Source organism: Prunus mume, linkage group LG1, assembly GCF_029339155.1.
Source record: "Prunus mume cultivar Tortuosa linkage group LG1, ASM2933915v1, whole genome shotgun sequence".
In the NCBI taxonomy this organism is placed as follows: domain Eukaryota; kingdom Viridiplantae; phylum Streptophyta; class Magnoliopsida; order Rosales; family Rosaceae; genus Prunus; species Prunus mume.
In genome coordinates this window covers 2,865,584-2,880,927 of record NC_142698.1, presented here as the reverse complement: position 1 = coordinate 2,880,927, position 15,344 = coordinate 2,865,584, and the positions used below count along the sequence as shown (strand labels likewise).

General features: G+C 44.2%; 1 protein-coding gene across 1 annotated transcript; it reads right to left on the bottom strand.

Moving 5' to 3' along the window:
- Positions 1–2,643: 2,643 nt before the first annotated feature.
- Positions 2,644–3,711, bottom strand: LOC103330379 (NDR1/HIN1-like protein 13). The gene has a single exon (XM_016791328.2). The coding sequence runs from the start codon at positions 3,592–3,594 to the stop codon at positions 2,794–2,796; it is 801 nt and encodes a 266-aa protein (XP_016646814.1). The 5' UTR covers positions 3,595–3,711; the 3' UTR covers positions 2,644–2,793.
- Between the last annotated feature and the right edge of the window lie 11,633 nt (positions 3,712–15,344).

Here is a 15,344-nt window from a genome sequence, read left to right as displayed (position 1 = left end):
TATTTGTTTAAGTTCTTTGATTGATCACCTTAGGGCTTTGCATCTAGTAAATTGGAAGATGAATTTGAGGCAGAACTCACAATATAATTCAATTAGCTTCTTGTGATTAAGTGTGGTGAATTACATTATTGCTTGACGAAAAATAATGGTTTGCTTGGTTCTCTCGTTTTCTAGAACGATGGAACTTAGAAAAACATTATACATATATTCAGTAGCGGGGCCAAAATTGTCTGTGTGGGGGGCCGAACAATAATACAAGTATAGAAAGAAAAAAAATCAATCTTACATCAATAATATATATAAGAAAAATGGACATTTTTAAGAACTTTGTACTCAATTTCATGTATCAAAATGGAAAATTCTATTGATAAAATCTCATTCCCCTTTAAACTATTTATTTTATATTCCTTTCTTTTTGTTAAACTATTTTCTATTCCCTTGACTCACCAGTTTGATTATTAGAGGATTAATACTTTCCTTTTTTATGTTAGTTGTGTAATGGGCCCACAAACATTTTACATATAATTATAAATGAAGTTATTATGGATTGCAATTTGGGGGCCGTTAGAATGGTTATATGGTTTGCAACACTTTGCATAAATACCACCTGAACTTTCAGGCATGTGTATCATTACAACCTGAACTTTTAATTTTTATTTTTAACCACCTGAACTTTGTAAAGTGTTGCAATCCACCACCTACGTCTAACTCCGTTAAAGTTTCACTTAAATTTAAGGGTATTTTCATCAATTAATTATAACTAAGAATAATTATATAAAAAAACAGAATTAAAAATACAAAAAAAAATAAAGCCAACCTCCATATCTGGTCCATTGATTTTGTTGCCTTCCAGTATTTCCTTTTTTTTTTTTTTTTGGTTGCCAAAGCCTTCCTGCATTCATTTCATGGCTTGCACTATTTGTTCACAGGCTTGTCCTTCATTTTAATGGAAGTTTGCATATTAAAAATAAAAAAATTAAAAAAATCAGACTACAATTACTCTCTCTCACCTTCAATCCAGCAAATTCAAAAAATTTAACATCAAAGCTAGAATTTAAATTTTGTAACTTCATCATGGGTTTTGGGAAGGAATCAATTGCATTCCTAGTACATATAAATATCCCAAAAAGGTCCTAAACATCTGTAATTGACAAACAAGTTCTAGGAATGCCTAAATTCAAGTACCAACACACCAGTGCATTTTTTATATAGGACATGAGATGCCAAGAGACAGAGATGAATATAGAGTATGGTGTGTGTAGAGGGTGGGTTTTGGGAGGGTGAGTTTTTTTGGTGTGGAGCGAATTGATGTTGGAAAAGTAGGAGTAGGGGTAGGGTGAAGGCACTGTAATTAGGTTATATATATATATATATTAAATCCGTTCTTTTATATAATTATTCTTTGTTATAGTTAATTGACGAAAATACCCTTAAACTTAACAGAAATTTTAACGGAGTTAGACGTAGGTGGTGGATTGCAACACTTTACAAAGTTCAGGTGGTTAAAAAGAAAAATTAAAAGTTCATATGGTAATGACGCACATACCTGAAAGTTCAAGAGGTTTTTATGCAAATTTCCCTAATTATAAATGAAGTTATTAAGGATTGCAATTTGGGGGCCATTAGAATGGTTATATAATTTGCATTGTTAAATGTATGAACTAAAGCCCAAGCTTTACTGTGTTGAGAACAAATTGTTAAGGGACCAGGCCACCTTAGGCCCTAGAGTACCTCCGCCCCTGCATATGTTAATAAGATTTATATGAAAATGAAGAATATGATTCTCTATGTATTTTAACACAAAAAAGAAATTATTTAGCGTGTGAAACACCTATATCTTAATGCAAGATGAAATATAATGGAGTAGACTATCATACTGATTTTTAAAAATAATTCTTATGTTAAAAGATTATTGTTTGTTAATTATATAACATTGTATTTATAAAATATATAAAAATTCAGCAATCCTAATTATCTATAGAAAGAGCAACAATAAAGATTAAAAACAAAAAACAAAAAGATAAAAATCTCAAATGAAGGTAACATACCAAATGCACTGAGAGTTGGAGGAAATATCTTGTGTGGAGAAATTGCTTTGACATAAAAGAACTATATTGAAGATGAATTCATGGCTGCATATGCATGTGTGTTAAGACTCCTTACGGTTAAGGCATTTAGTTTTTGGTGAGATTCTTTATTTATTACACCTTAATAAATATTTGATATTAAATAGACAAGAGAGATTACGTCTCCAAGAAAAAAAGTTGGAGAGAGAAAATTCTTTTGCTTTACTTTTATGAGAGAGAATAAAATTAATGATTGTCTATTTAAAAAATTAAAACTACTTGTCATGTCATGTTTAATCTCAACTACTGAAAATTGAGTAATCTAATGGTCCAAAAATTGTGTCAAAACTTGTGACAAAAACACAGTGCCATGAATCCGTGCAAGCAAGAAACAGGGGAAATCAGACCAAATTAAAAATAAATCCAAAATGATCCTCGACTGCCTTGAATCACCAAAATGATCAAGAATATTGATCCTCGACTGAAAATGGTACCAAACGCTTTTTCTCAAATTTGGACTTCCAAACTCATTTTCTCGCGAGAGAGTTTTCTAATCATTATCTCACAAAATAAAATATTATCGTGTGTAAATCATTGTAAGTATCTCCAATAAATAATTGTATGAATCAAACCGTATCGTCTAAATTCACACCAAAAAGAAGAACAAATTGTCTAATTCTAAAACAAAAATTAAAGCGCATAACAAAACTAAGCATATTCCATTATTCTACCAAGGATCCACGCCGTAATCACAGTCCCTAGACACAATGCTGGCGTCTGCTGTCAGTCTATTGACAGTTAAGTGACAGGCAACCTTTACGGTAATCGTCCACGTCTTAATGGGCCCCACTTTAATTCTAACGGGCGCTCTCAGGTCCAGATCTAACGGCACCTTCCCTTGCTTCTGCGCATCCACTAAGCCCTTGTGCACTGCGCTCGTCAGTTCGATTCCGGAACCCGTTAACGCCGTTCGAAACTCTGTTACGTTCTTTGACGGCTGGTAAAACGCCGGCAGAACGCCGTCACACAGTTTGATGTCGGAGTAAAAGAGCTTGACGGAGCTCTCTCTCTCGTAGTAGATCCCGATCTTCTTGTTTGGGTTCTGGGCCCGGACGGTGACGTGGATCTCTGGCGAGATGGCGGACGGCAGGGACGACGTCGTTGTGAGGTTGAAGCCTTTGAATGCGATGCTCTCAACGGAGTAGTTGGGGGCCTCGGGGCGGACGACGAGGTAGAAGATGCCGGCGGCGGCCGCGGAGAGGAAGACGATGGCGGCGAGGAGGCCGAGGAACCAGCAGCAGCAGCAGTGGCAAGAGCTCCGGCGAGGCTTCCGGTGAGTGTAGCTCTGGTAACGGCTGGCATTCTCCGGCGGCGGGACCCGGTAGACCTGGTCCTTCGGGATCTGGATGACGTAGGTGCCCGGCGGAGGGACGGGCTTCTCGGAGTCTGGCGGGGAGGGCCTTGATAAGGACAACGGCGTCGTTTCGGTGTGAAAGGGCGAGTCGCGGGGGTGGACTCGGTCGGCCATTTGGGGCTGCAGTGAAATTGAAACGAACTACAGAGAGTGAGAGGTGGGCGGAGATTTTTGTCTGACAAATGAAGCAAGCAGGCCAGAGAGAGCGAGGAGAGAGAGTAAGATGAGCTTTGATGTATTTTTGGTTTTTATTTATACATACCGAAACCGCGTTCGAAAAGGGTATAAATGGAATTTTAGAAAAATAATTCGCTGATTGAAATTTTTTCGCACACGGACTATACAATTAGGTCAGTAATTATGATTTATTTTTTTTTAATTTTAAACGAGGATAATTAAAAATATTTACCATAAATGCATTTCTAATTCCAAAACGAAGGGAATTAAATTGATTGAGGGACCAACGAATTGCATGATCTGAAAATGGAATTTGAAAACAAAAAGGAATAAAAAATTGGGGAGGAGAGGACATTCTTTTGAAATACTTATTTATTTATTTATTATTTTAAAAATGCATAAGTTGTGACAGGAAAGCACTAGTGTCGTCTACACGTATAATTGAAAAGTGTTTTAGGATTTATAGTTGGGCGCACGTTATAGACAAAACAATTCAATAATTTCCAGATTTTTCGGTAATTTCTCTTTTCCCAAGTTTAATTGATGACATCTTTTGACAAATATGGGAGAAGGCCAAAAATTAATTGACAAATGAGGTATGCTAAAGATTAGAAAGTTGGCTTAGTGGTCGACGTGCTCTTCCTTCTACACCTGAGTTTGAATTTCTCTTCCCGTAGTTTAAATTAGTTTAAAGTATAATATTGTTTGTATTTTCTCTTTTCCCAAGTTTAATTGATGACATCTTTTGACAAATATGGGAGAAAGCCAAAAATTAAATGACAAATGAGGTATGCTAAAGACTATAAAGTTGGCTTAGAGGTGGATGTGCTCTTCATTTTGCATTCGAGTTCGAATCTTCCTCTCCGTTAGGGATGGTAACAGGCCGGGTAGGGGCTAGGTATGGCAATACCATCCCCGTCCCAGATGCCCATCCCCGACCCTGTCCCCTCCCCATCCCGGCTTTAAGCGGTTTTGGGAATCCCGTCCCTGTACTAGTCGGGGGCTATCCCCCATCCCCGATCCAAATTCCCTATTTTTTAAAATGATCTTTATGTTTCCAAGACAATCTCCCTTCCCATAGTTTAAATTAGTTTAAAGTAGAATATCGTTTGTATAAAAAAAACAAAAAAAATCAGAAAGTGAAAATCATAACATAGCATGAGCTTATTTGTGGTTGGCTATTTCCTTCTTAAAGTAAACGTATGATTGCATAAGTTTGATTCAAGTGTTAATGAAGAACAAAGAAGCAGAAAAAAAGAAATTGAGGAGGAAAAAGGAGTTAAGATGAATGAATGACAAAGGAAATTAGATGAAGAAGAAAATGGGCAAGAAATATATAAACATACTAGTATAAGTATAAAGGAAGGAGATTTACCTGATGAAGAAAGTTGAAAGCCGATAGCTGAATGAGAGAGAGAGGCAGAGCAAACCAAACTCTATAAGCTATTCGCTATATATAAGGTAGCTCTCAAGTCTTGGATTAGGTAGCTGCAATTGCTGATGATGATGCCTCAATCTTTACGGAGTATGCCAACTGAACGAGTCTCTGCTTTCCATGTATCTATATATGGAATTTTGAGTCTCTGTATTTAACATCGTGCGTTTAAACGGATTAAAAACAAATTAAAGAAAATTTAATAGTCTGACTGAGTAAGAAGGGTTTGGTTAGGTTGAGTTGGGTATAGTTCATTCCTTCTTCTTCATGTCAATTTTTTTTTAATTATTTATTGTTTAAGTAAACAAAATCCCATCTTAATAATTAGCTTTATCTATGCAAGAAACTGGAGAGAGAGAGAGAGAGAGAGAGAGAGAGAGAGAATGCGTCAACTTTGAAGGAAGTGTTCAAATAAATGTCTTTATCTGCCTCGTCCTCAACTGATTTAGAGTGCGTGTGCAGGCGGGGCACAGGCAGGCGGGCAGGCGGGCTTGCATTGCAGCTGTGAAAGATATTATGGTATCAAAACGTTGGGCTAAATGGCAGTTGGCACACGCTTCCTTACCAACACACTCTTTCTTTCTTTCTTCCTTTCTTTCTGCTTGTTTGCAACCGGTACAACACACGCTTATCTTTTAAGATTGGCTATCTTTCCTACGATATATCCTACTTTCACATCTCCAATATAAAAATAATTTCAATGCAAAGGCATTTGTATTCCATTCATATTTTTGGATGTAAAATTTATAATAGAAGCGTTAGTCTAAATTAATTTATATTAATATATTGTACATGTAGAGGAATCTAACTTCGGTAGAAGGGGGCGAGCGTACTACCTGTGGGAGCAGATATTTTCGTCTCCAATCACAGCTCGCCACGTGGAAAAGAAGATTATCTCTTTTAATTAATTAATTGAACCAGTTTATCTGGCCAATTAATTAATTTGGATAAATATCTTAATTAACATGATATTATCTTTATTTAATAAGATAATATCATTAATTAAGATATTATCATAATAAAGAGAAGATAATGTCATTATCTCATATATTATCTTCATAAAAAGAGATAATATCATTTAATTCAGATATTATCTCCATAAAAAGAGATAATATCATTAAATCAGATATTATCTCAATCCGACTCGATCCCTACGAATTTGGGTAGAGAATAAACTCAGCATATTCTCTACGAAACCCTAGCCCCGAGGCTCCTATAAATAGATGACTTCATTCATCATTCAAGGTACATCTAAACCTACTCCTTATACCCGAGAAAAATACCCGAAGCTCTTTCTCCCTCTCCACTCTCCATATTTTCTTCACACGGCTCCGGCCACCACACACGGCTCCGGCCGCCCGGTTCACACCCTACATAAACACTACTCCGTACCCTTTGCTTAGCTATTGTTTTTCTACAAACACTCGAACTAACTTAGGCATCGGAGGGCCCTTTGGCCAACACCCCCCGGGTGTGGTCTATTTACTCAAATATGTTTTATAGGAATCGAGGAAGAGAGAGAAGAAAGATCGAAGGTTGAAGGATCTAGAAGCGAACATTCTCCCGTGAGATTATTTGCACAAACATTTGGTGCTTTCATTGAGAGCACGAGTTATACTCAACGCGTGCTCAAGGAATCCGTTCCTCCTATTTTCCAATCTACCGAAGCCTTCCAAACAACCATGGTTGGAAGCAAACGCATTAGGAGCAAAACCGCCGCGGCTCGATCCGAGATGGCCCAAAGCCATTCCACCCACGATCCCGCGATCGACATGGTGGCACCACCACCTCTCGCCACCGTGCCACCTACCGGACCCGCAACCGGATCTAGCAACCTCCGTGGCACTGCCGCCGAACATGGTGGACCCTCTCATCAAGGTGGGCTCGTTACCACCACCGATTTAGGCCCGGTCTTGGAGCAACTTCGCGTTCCCTCCATTGCCTCCACGCCAAGCACGCTCTGTACACGCCCAATGAAACCCTGGGCCGTGTGCAATTGGGCTCCACACGCTTCTCTCCTCCCGATCCACAAAGTCAAGCATATCTCAACCTGAGAGTCGACCAGCTAGCTCAGAGAATGGACGACCAAAATGCTCTTACGAGGCAGCTCATTAATCAAATAAGCGTGGCTTAAAATCTTGGCCTTGGACAACCAGGCGAAGAGAGAAGAATAGACGAACGCATCGGTGGGCAGCTCAACGGGCACCAAGCGGGTCGAGCAGGAGCGAGCAGACAAGGCGATGCATAACCACGTGATCAGCTTGCCGACATGTCGCAAGCATTTGCAAGCCACACGCAAAGCAACGTGCGAGAAAGGCTCGGCCCACGACTTGACGTCCGTGCTCGCCTGGGCCCGCAGGAAAATGTGCTTCAAAGGCTAGGCTTCCAGGGAGATTAAACTGACAATCACCGCAATGAGGATCGTGAAGATAGGCGCTCTGCTGCCCACTCGCAGAGAAATATTCACGAAAGGCTAGGCCCCTAGGGAGGTCAACCCGATAACCATCGCAATGAGGATCGTGAAGAGAGGCACTCCACTGCTCGCCGTCAAGCTGCAGAAAATCCCTCGCAAGCGCATCCACCAACACGCATCCTAGGCAGCGCGGACGAGAGGACCGACCCGCGCGGATCAACGAGGAGGTCAATCGCGTCGCCCGAATCGCAAAAGTCGCCAACGTGATCGACCAGTAATGCGCGCAGAAGACGTTGAGAAGCTGGAACCTCGAGGATGCACTACGTAAGGAGATGGACCAGCGATCTCTACTCCTTTCACCCCGAATCGAGCAGCTGCTCCCGGCGATTCTCAATGCTTTCGTTTACGCATTTCAAGGGAGATTCCGATCCCGAGAGCCACCTAAAACACTTCAAAAGTGTCATGATCCTCCACAAGGCCGACGATGCACTGATGTGCAAGGCGTTCGCAATGACCTTGCGAGGAACACCAGATCGGTTCCACACCCGCCATCTGGGTCGATCAACAGTTTCAAGGAGTTTGTCTATGTCTTCACTAAAGAATACACTTCTTATCGGACGATCAAGAAGAACCCAGATCATCTGTTCAACCTGCACAAGAAGTCCAATGAATCCCTGCGAGACTACATCAAGAGGTTCAAAGCGGAGAGGGCAAACATTGTAGGATGTGATGACCAAATTGCGTCATCTGCCTTCAAGAGGGGGTTGCCAACCGAATGTGAGTCAGACGCGTGACCATCTATCCTCGCCAAACACTGGTAGAAGTCTTCGCTATAGCAGAGCGCTACGCATTATGGGACGACGACCGGATCGCCACGAAGAAGGCTGATCAAGTAGCGAGCAGGTAAGCCAAGAGAACGGCAAGCGTAGATCACGCCTCGAAGGTGCTTCAGCAGAGAGCTACACCAAGTTCACTATCCCGATACACAGATCCTGGCCCAAGTAAAAGACATGCCTTGGTTGAAGAAACCATCGCCTTTAAAGGGAAACCCAACCAAGAAGGATACCAGTAGATACTGCACATTCCATGAAGGGCATGGTCATTACACAAACGACTGCTTCGCCTGGAAAAGACACCTTGAAGATCTAGTCAGAGACGGCCATTGCACGGAATTCATCGCAAGGAGGGCTATCCAGCAAATCAAGGATTGTGACGCAGCTAACGATGAACCTCAACGAAAAAGGTTATATGGATCAACATGATCCTAGCTGACTCCAAAAGCCCGAACTGACCACCAGGGGGCAAAAGAGAAAGATCAAGCAGGCAACTTCCGTCTCCTAAGCCGTCACTAGCTACCAAGTTGTGGAAGACGAACCTTTCATCATCTTTCAATGGAAGGAAATTCTAAGACAATGAAATACCCATCACCTCCAAGGGTACTATCCATGAAGCTCTTCATTTATCAGCTCGGCTCTAAGCAGGAGACCAAGCCTTCCTCACCTCCATTGAAGACAAGTTACTTTTGATGTTACTCATGCACTCATCTTTTTTGTTCGATAAGGCAATGTAGTCACACAGACATCAATACAAGTTCAAGCTTTTCTTTCCAATGAAGTATTCACAAAAGCAATCGACACATTTCTGGACGTAGGCCAAACGGGCCACTCTCATCGACACGTCTCCGGACGTAGGCCAAACGGGCCACACTCATCGACACGTCTTCGGACGTAGGCCAAACGGGTCACTCTCATCGACACGTTTCCGAATGTAGGCCAAACGGGTCACTCTCATCGACACGTCTCCGGACGTAGGCCAAACGGGCCACACTCATCGACACGTCTCCGGACGTAGGCCAAACGGGCCACACACATCGACACGTCTCCGAACGTAGGCCAAACGGGTCATACACATCGACACGTCCCCGGACGTAAGCCAAACGGGCCACTATCATCGACACGTTTTCGGACGTAGGCCAAACGGGTCACACATCGACACGTCTCCGGACGTAGGCCAAACGGGCCACTATCATTGACACGTCCCCAGACGTAGGCCAAACGGGCCACTATCATTGACATGTCTCCGGACGTAAACCAAACGGATCACACACATCGACACATCTTCGGACGTAGGCCAAACGGGTCACTTTCACCGACACGTCTCCGGACGTAAGCCAAACGGGTCACTCTCATCGACACGTCTCCGGACATAGGCCAAACGGGCCACCCTCATTGACACGTCTCCGGACGTAGGCAAAACACGCCTCAACCCAGAAACACTCAAGCAGTTCACAAGACACTATGCAAATTGAAGTTGAAAAAATAACTGAAATTTCCTTAGTAAAGTGACCAACCGGCCAAAGTTCAACAAAAAGAAGACGGTCAGGCAAGACCAATTACTCTAAATGAGAAAACAGACTACAAAAGCTAAAAAGAGATAAAGAAGTCTTCATCTACTCCGAGACGCCAGCAGGAGATCCCGATCTGTAGCTACTTGGTCTCGTCGATCACCACACTCTCAGCTCCACCGCCTGATCCTCAACGTCTGCCCCCACCTCCTTTTTGAAGGAGAAGAAATGTTGCTTCCTTTGTTTTTCCAAAGAAAGACTTGAGAAAGCACCAAGATCGCCAGCCTGACGGATTTGGTCAACCAGCACAGCACAAGAGGATGGACTTGATAGAAATTGCGTCTTTAGCAGATCGGACACGCCGCATCCCTGCAGGCTAGATTTGTCCGCCTTTGATCAGCCGCTGAAGTTGTATGACCTTTCGTTTGGGCAGACGACTCTCTTGCATTCCTAGCCTCCGCCAACCTCACTTCCAAAGGAATTTGTGACGTCGAATCAACTCCACGCTTGATTGCTCGTGACTCAACAGTTGAAACATGATGGTTGGATGGATGAGCAGACTGCCCAGATCGACTTCTAATCTTCGACTAGTACAAACGACTCGAATTTCAAAAAGGAGCATCCGCATCTCTTTGCCTCTCAACAAGTGAGCTAGATCACGCACAGACTACTTTACGGAGCATATCACGATCTCCAAACTCATCAGGCTTGAGCTCTCGAAGACTTGACATCAGCCTTCCTCTTTTAGGGGAGTTTAGCAAAACACTCCTCATGTCCATCAGGCAGATCATCAAGGCTCGGACCATCCTACTTCCATCTATCGACATCCTTAGCAGGGGGCAGTCCACCAACTTTCTCCGATCGTCGCTCAGCAGCCGCCAGCGATCACCGCCGCACCAATCATCTTTGGCAGCCAATCACGACGACAACCAGCCTGGTCCCACCCAACTGGTCCTCGCCTTGAAAAAGAGAAGACGAAGAAAAATTTACGTGCTCGACTTACTTTGGGATGCACGGCAACTCCTCTCTTCGACAAGCAGTACAAAATTCTCTAAGATCTTTCTCAAGCTAGAAAGTAGAGAAGTTAAGTTTGCAATGTAAGAAAGAGTGAAAAGAAGCCCTGTATTTGTATAAGTTGGACAACTCAAGTCAAGAAGGAATCGCAAGCTCATTCCTATTGGGAATCCAACTCCAAGAACAGTCAGAAGCCTACGCCAATTAGTAATCCTATCTACAAGGATTGAGATAATATTTGCACTCGTGTAAGATGTGTTGATAGATGAGATAATGATATTTGGTGAACAAGTTAGTTCCTGAGGCTGTGATCGCCACGAAGAGTGAACCCGATTATTTACTCCCCTGATAATAATCGCCTCTGATGCCTAAGTTAGTTCGAGGCACATGTGTTGATTTGGATGTGCCTCAATTCCTGTTTGGGTGACTAAGTATCCAAGGAATCGGCCGGACGAGACTCCAAATGTGCATTTGCTCGGGTTCAACTTCATGTTGTATTTTCGGAGTAGGCTGAATGCCTCGGCAAGATTCTCGATGTGGTCTGCTCGCTCGGGAGCTCTGACTAGCATGTCGTCTACGTAGACCTCCATAGTCTTGCCGATTTGCTCTTTGAAAATTTTGTTCACCAGCCTTTGGTAGGTTGCCCCGGCGTTCTTCAGCCCAAAGAGCATGACCTTGTAGCAGTAGGTACCTCTTTCGATGATGAAAGAGGTCTTTGCCTTGTCGTCTTCATGCATCATGATCTGGTTGTAACCGGAGTAGGCGTCCATGAAGCTTAGCAGTTGATTGCCGGAAGTTGAATCAACGAGCTGGTCAATTCTCGGCAGTGGAAAGTTATCTTTAGAACATGCCTTGTTGAGGTCAGTATAGTCGACGCACACTCTCCACAAGCCTTTATCTTTCTTTGCTACTAGAACAACGTTCGCCAACCATTCTGCGTATGATACTTCTTCAATGAAACCTGCAACTAGAAGCTTGTCGATCTCGGCTTCAATGATGGCGACCCGCTCGGGGCGAAGTTGCGTCTCTTCTGCGCTACAGGTTTGATGGTGAGTTGACGTGTAGGCGATGGCGGCGATGATCCGGGATCGATGCCGGCATGTCGATGGTGACCATGCAAATACGTCTTTGTTGTTCTGGAGGAAGGCTACAAGCTCGCCTTTTCCTCCTGGCTTAGGCGCGAGCCGATCCGCGCTATTCTCTCGGCTTGTCGGGATCAAGGGTATTAGCTCAACGTCCTCCTCGGGCTTCCATCCTTCTTCAGGATAGACCTCCGGACGGATTCCCTCGACTTGGTCCTGATTCTTTGATTGCTATTGGGGAGTAGTTATTCCCTTTCCTTTTTGGCTCGCTCGACCGTCAGAACGGAATCTGCTTTCTCATCTGATTGTTCTACTCCCTTTAGATCTGCTTGATTCACAGGGAGGAACTGTGTTTGCTTGCCTTTCTTCAGCCCTTGAGCTGAGCATTTCCTCGCCATTGCCTGATCGCTATTGAGTTGGCCGATCCCACCCCAAGGAATGGGGTAGCGAATCTTCTGATGTGTGGCGGAGGTGATGGCGTTGATCTTGCTGATCCATGGTCTGCCTAAAATGAAACCCAATTGGGAAGGCCCTTATGTGATCAGTTGGTTCGGGGGCAGAGGAAGCTACACGCTGGACACCATGGATTGGAAGGAAATACCACGGCAATGGAATGTCTACCATCTCCGAAAGTATTATCCGTAATGCTTCCTACTGACTGCTAGAAGCTCCAAGTTTTTGTACTCAGTGATTTTCATTTTCAAATAAAGGACTGTAATCTTATGAATATCAATATAAGCTCAGTTTCTTATTCCAAAATGTCTCATCTACCCACAAAACACAACTGTTGTCCATAAGCGGCGTCCTTCCGGAGACGCAGGCAACGACTTAAGCGTCCTTCGAGACGCAGCCCATAAAAAGCGTCCTAAGGGAGACGCAGAGTGCGCTAGGAATTTCCTAAGGGAGGTATCCAGGTTTCTATCCATTCCCTAAGGGGGCAGGATAGTCATATAGTTGCCCATAAGGAGCGTCCTAAGGGAGACGCAGGCGACTAAAAGCGTCCGCTTGAGACGCAGCCTACTAAAAAGGGTCCTAAGAGAGATGCAGGTGCGCTAGGAATTTCTTAAAATGAGGTCTCCATGCCTCCTGCGGGAAGTATCCGGTTTCTATCCGTTTCCTAAGGGAGGCAGGATAGTCACACATTGCCCATAAGTAGCGTCCTTCGAGACGCAGGCGACGACTAAAAGCGTCTGTTTGGAGACGCAGCCCACTAAAAAGCATCCTAAGGGAGACGCAGGGTGCGCCAGGAATTTCTTAAAAGGAGGTCTCCATGCCTCTGCGGGAAGTATCCGAGTTCCTATCCGTTTCTTAAGGGAGGCAGGATAGTCACACAGTTGCCCATAAGCAGACGGAAATATTTGCACACACGGCTTAAGATATTATCATTTAATTCAGATATTATCTCCATAAAAATAGATAATATCATTAAATCAGATATTATCTCAGTCCGACTCGATCCCTACGAATTTGGGTAAAGAATAAACTCAGCATATTCTCTACGAAACCCTAGCCCTGAGGCTCCTATAAATAGATGACTTCATTCATCATTCAAGGTACATCTAAACCTACTCCTTATACCCGAGAAAAATACCCGAAGCTCTTTCTCCCTCTCCACTCTCCACTCTCCATATTTTCTCCATACGGCTCCGGCCACCACACACGGCCCGGCCGCCCGGTTCACACCCCACATAAATACTACTCCGTACCCTTTGCTTAGCTATTGTTTTTCTACAAACACTCGAACTAACTTAGGCATCGGAGGGCCTTTGGCCAACACCCCCCGGGTGTGGTCTATTTACTCCAATCTGTTTTACAGGAATCGAGAAAGAGAGAGAAGGAAGATCGAAAGTTGAAGGATCCATAAGCGAATATTCTCCCCATGAGATTATTTGCACAAACATTTAGTGCTTTCATTGAGAGCACGAGTTATACTCAACGCGTCCTCAAGGAATCCGTTCCTCCTATTTTCCAATCTACCGAAGCCTTCTAAACAACCATGGTTGGAAGCAAACGCATTAGGAGCAAAACCGCCGCGGCTCGATCCGAGATGGCCCAAAGCCATTCCACCCACGATCCCGCGATCTACATGGTGGCACCACAACCTCTCGCCACCGTGCCACCTACCGGACCCGCAACCGGATCTAGCAACCTCCGTGGCACTGCCGCCGAACATGGTGGACCCTCTTATCAAGGTGGGCTCGTTACCACCACCGATTTAGGCCCGGTCTTGGAGCAACTTCAAGCGTTCCCTCCATTGCCTCCACGCTCGAAGCACGCTCTCACACGTCCAATGAAACCCTGGGCCGTGTGCAATTGGGCTCCACACGCTTCTCTCCTCCCGATCCACAAAGTCAAGCATATCTCAACCTGAGAGTCGACCAGCTAGCTCAGAGAATGGACGACCAAAATGCTCTTATGAGGCAGCTCATTAATCAAATAAGCGTGGCTCAAAATCTTGGCCTTGGACAACCAGGCGAAGAGAGAAGAAGAGACGAACGCATCGGTGGGCAGCTCAACGGGCACCAAGCGGGTCGAGCAGGAGCGAGCAGACAAGGCAATGCACAACCACGTGATCGGCTTGCCGACATGTCGCAAGCATTTGCAAGCCACACGCAAAGCAACGTGCGAGAAAGGCTCGGCCCACGACTTGACGTCCGTGCTCGCCTGGGCCCGCAGGGAAATGTGCTTCAAAGGCTAGGCTTACAGGGAGATCAAACTGACAATCACCGCAATGAGGATCGTGAAGATAGGCGCTCCGCTGCCCACTCGCAGAGAAATATTCACGAAAGGCTAGGCCCCGGAGGTCAACCCAGTAACCATCGCAATGAGGATCGTGAAGAGAGGCGCCCACCGCTCGCCGTCCGCAAAAATCCTCGCAAGCGCGATCCACCAACACGCCTCCTAGGCCGACGAGAGGACCGACCCGCGCGGATCAACGAGGAGGTCAATCGGCGTCGCCCGAATCGCAAAATTCGCCAACGTGATCGACCAGCAATGCGCGCAGAAGACGTTGAGAAGCTTGTGAATGACCGACTTCGAGACTTAAAGACTAGCGGGAACCTCGAGGATGCACTACGTAAGGAGATGGACCAGGCGATCTCTACTCCTTTCACCCCTGAAATCGAGCAGTCTACTCCCGGCGACACTTCATCCGCAAGAGTTAATATCGATGTGCAACTATATGACTATCCGCCCCTAGGAAAGGATAATATGAGGGACGAGATAATATTTGCACTCGTGTGTTTCTATGTTTAAATAAGACTTGAGTTTTTTTATAAATACATGTCTAGGATTGAGTTTATTTATAAATTTGTATAAAAAAAAATAGCATCAAGAAAAGTTATCGAGGCTTTAAAGGACATAATTTGGCATTGCTGTGCCTTGAAAACAAACTCAACG